Genomic DNA, 3,662 nt, shown 5'->3' with positions numbered 1-3,662 from the left:
TTTCCCCACAAATTCTAATGCTGTTCCTGTCGATGTTTTCCCCATCAAAACATAAAAGAAATTTCATCAGTGTCTATAACCATCAGGATCCTGAATCTCCCAATGAACAGAAATGTCCGGTCCCAGATACCACCCTACCAGTATCCAAGTCACCCCCACCCGCCAATAGTGTTACCTCCAAATTCCAGATACCCCCAGGACAAAACTCCCAATTTTTATATACTTTGAATCCCATACTCATCTCAGAATAAACCTGTTTATTGTCAGCTCCAGGTTAAAAACTTCAGTCGTCTCAATTCTAAATGTGGTTCACACCAAAACACAGCACATCCAAATCTCACCCCAAACTTCAGACAGCTCAGCCCCAAGCAGCCCATTCCAAAGGTCACCCACAACTCGCATTTCTTATCGCACCCACAGAAGATGCCAACAGATCTGTTCCTCTCTCTCTCAGGCAGAGCAGACTGCCACCTCAAACCCCAGCTGCTCCTCAAACAATTCCTCAACTGTTTTCTAATCGCAGTCACCCGTATCCTTGTGACAGAACGTCCCCGCATTTCTGTGGGGCTATGGTCACTTTTGCTGTGTAGATGCTGTTAGGTGTGTAAACCTCCTATGGGTGAAGGACCAAGCCACCCACACCCCGTGAGGAAGTGGGGTCTCTGAGGAGTGAGGTTGCTTGCTACGCTGCCAATTGAGGAGACTCTGCTGCCAGGCAGGAGGCAGGGTGTCTGGGAGACCAGCACCTAAGTGGGGTGTGAGAAGTCTCCTTCCTTGACAGGGGGCTGAGACAGCAGCCCTGTCCCTCAAAGCAGGCCAACTGAGCCCATGTACCAGTGAGCCAGAGCAGCAACTTTTTTCCCCACAAATAAATATATTTTTATTGATTTCAGAGAGGGAGAGATATAGAAATCATTGATGAGAGAGAATCATTGATCAGCTGCCTCCTGTACACCCCTAACTGGGATCAAGCCTGCAACCCGGGCATGTGCCCTGACCGGGAATCGAACTGTGACCTCCTGGTTCATAGGTCAACGCTCAACCACTGAGCCATGCCACCAGGCAGAGCAGCAGCAGCTCTTGAAATGTGGAAAGCAGCAACGGTAGGTAGGGTTGGGCGCTCTGCCTTAAAAACTGAACAAGGTAAGCGTCTAGTGCTTTCCTGGGTCAACTCCCTTTCTTCTTTGCTGTAGGGGTTTTGACAGTTCACGCTGTCCCTTGTGGATGGGATTCTGAGCTACATGACATATTACTGATTGTAAAATAAGAACGCTTCTCTGGATGAGGACCTTCTTTTAAAAAAGTCTGTCCCAGGGGAGCTGGAGAACAGGGATGAGCCAGCTGACCTAGGCAGTTAACCCTCCCACACATTCCCTTGTGGGTTAAAAGCCGAAAGGTTCTGGGTTTTGTTTTTTCCTCTTGCACAGGTAGCATTCCCTTTATCCCCTCTACTCCAAGTCTCAGCTACGCTCTTTTGCTGTCTTACCCAGTCTAGTCACAACAATTTGGGAGTCCCATTGATTCCAATTTCATCCCTAAATCTGCTGTGTCCCTTCGCCTCATGCCCCCATAGCTTCCAAATCTACTGAGTCTATATCTGTAACTTCCACCTGCGTTATCAAAGGCACACTGACATATTTCACCCTTATTCTCCTTGCCCTCGAAATTTCATTATTTGAGCCCAAGTCATACTTACCCAATTTCATCCCCAATTCCATGAACCCATCCAGAGCTGTGGCTCTATATCAGATTCTGGCAGTTAGTCCATCCCCTTCAATCTCCAAATCCTGAAACCTAAGACCCACGAGCCCTGATCTTAGGCACGGCATTCTTTTGTACCCCAAATCTGCCACTCCAAGCCTGTTACCCCCCAAACTGGTATCTACCTTTTACAAAATATTACTGATTCCTAAGCTATGCCCATTAAAATTTCACCCCAAAGTATGCTATATTCAGGACCAGCTGAGTTCAAACTGGATAGGCTGCCTCCCCACCACCCAGTTCTTCTGTTTAGCCTCCCCTTACCCCCCAATTCCTTTCTCCCTCTTTCCCAATTCTCTCTTCAAATCACCCTTCAACTTCTCCTCAAACCTGTACACCAAATCGACAATGGTCCAAATGAAGAAGCTACTCCCCACTTCCTTTCCATGGAGCCCCCTATTCCTACATTCCAGCATCCTCCACTCCACAGATCCTATCTGCCACCCTAAAACCCCAGCCCTCACCAATCTCACTCCAGCAGCCAAAACTCAGCCCCCAGGACCCTTACTTCACATCTCAGGTACCATGTCACAGTCAGGTCCTACCCTCCAAATCTATTACCCCATTCCCTTTATCCCCTCTACTCCAAGCCTGATTTCAATTACTCCCATTCAAGTCCCTCTTATTCCAATGGTATCTCCCACTGTCAGTACAATTATAAACAGTAAATCTGACACCCATTCACCTCAACTCAAATCAACCCACTCTTCTTAACTGGAAAATTCTAGGCTAAATCTTCAGGCCTGAACCACCCCCATCTCAACAGTGCCCATCTCTCAGTCACCCTCACCTAATTCGGCCAAATATGCACCCCTCCACCCTGCCTCCTTCCAACTCAATCCCTTTCTCAAGGAGCCTGCTTCCTCTGCAAGGCACTGCTGGCCGGCGCCGGCATACCCAGTGCACCTGCAGGCACGGTGCCAGACATCCCTACCTCGGCCTCAGCTTCTGCCAGTCTCTCTATCCTGTCACCTTATGTCCCAACGACCCTTTATGCCCCCCTCCCGAGTTACGAGGACTGAGTCCCATCTCCCGACCCCCACCGCGACTTCCATTTTCTCCTCCAAATGCGTCATCGTTTCCCCTGAAAGCCTCCTCGCTCCCCCTCTCCAGACAAAACGCCACTGTCCCCTCCCCCGCTGCGCCGCCCTACGTTCCCCTCCTCCCACCAAATCCTCCGTCGCTATCAGACCCCGAGCCCCCCACCTCCGGCTAAATCCTCCGTCGCTATCAGACCCGGAGCCCCCGCCTCCGGCTAATTCCTCGCCTCCCCCCTCTCCCACCAAAGCCCGTCCCCGGCAGGTCCACTGCCCGCCCTCCTCCCTGGAGTCTGACGCCTTTCTCCGCTCTTAATTTTTGGTCCAGGCCCCCCGCCCCCCGTCCTTTGTCTTAAATCCGTCCCTTTAAATCCATCCCCATCCAGGCCAGAGCTCTTGCTCCCTTCACCCTAAATATGTGCTCACCTTCTAAAGATTTAGCCTTGGCCCCCCAATTCTCCTTCCCACCCATTCGCCAAAACGTCCTGCCCCTTCCCCAAATCCGTTGCTTTTTCACTCACCCCCAATATGCCCCTTCGTTCCTATTCTAAGTTCTCGCCTCCATGCCTTCACCCCCGAAAGAAACCCGTCTCTCTCCCATCGCCCTCCCCCGCAAACTCCTCGCTCCTTCCACCCTCCCCCGAATCTGTCGCTCTGACCCCTTCGCCCCCTCTCCCACACCCTCAAACCTGTGCCCCTGCACCCCAAACCCTCCTGCCGTCCTCCGCTCCCGCTCCTGCGGCCCAGCAAACCCTCGGCCCCCGCCCCCTCTCCAAACCCGTCGCCATCGATCCCCCGCCCCAATCTGACCGGATCGAGGCCTGTCACCTTCACGGGAGCACCCACTCCCTACGGCGCCCCCGG

At 52.1% G+C, this 3,662-nt stretch overlaps 1 protein-coding gene across 1 annotated transcript in view; it reads right to left on the bottom strand.

Annotated features, from left to right (window-relative positions):
* The window catches only part of MTCH1 (mitochondrial carrier 1), a 16,619-nt gene extending 13,033 nt beyond the window's left edge, over nt 1–3,586 (bottom strand). Inside the window, exon 1 of the mRNA XM_015571876.1 lies at nt 3,488–3,586. Within this exon, the coding sequence (XP_015427362.1) occupies nt 3,488–3,586 (99 nt within the window). The remainder of the gene's footprint in view (nt 1–3,487) is intronic.
* Between the last annotated feature and the right edge of the window lie 76 nt (nt 3,587–3,662).

This window comes from Myotis davidii, unplaced genomic scaffold (assembly GCF_000327345.1).
Source record: "Myotis davidii unplaced genomic scaffold, ASM32734v1 scaffold289, whole genome shotgun sequence".
Taxonomy (NCBI): domain Eukaryota; kingdom Metazoa; phylum Chordata; class Mammalia; order Chiroptera; family Vespertilionidae; genus Myotis; species Myotis davidii.
This window is presented reverse-complemented; position numbering and strand designations above follow the sequence as displayed.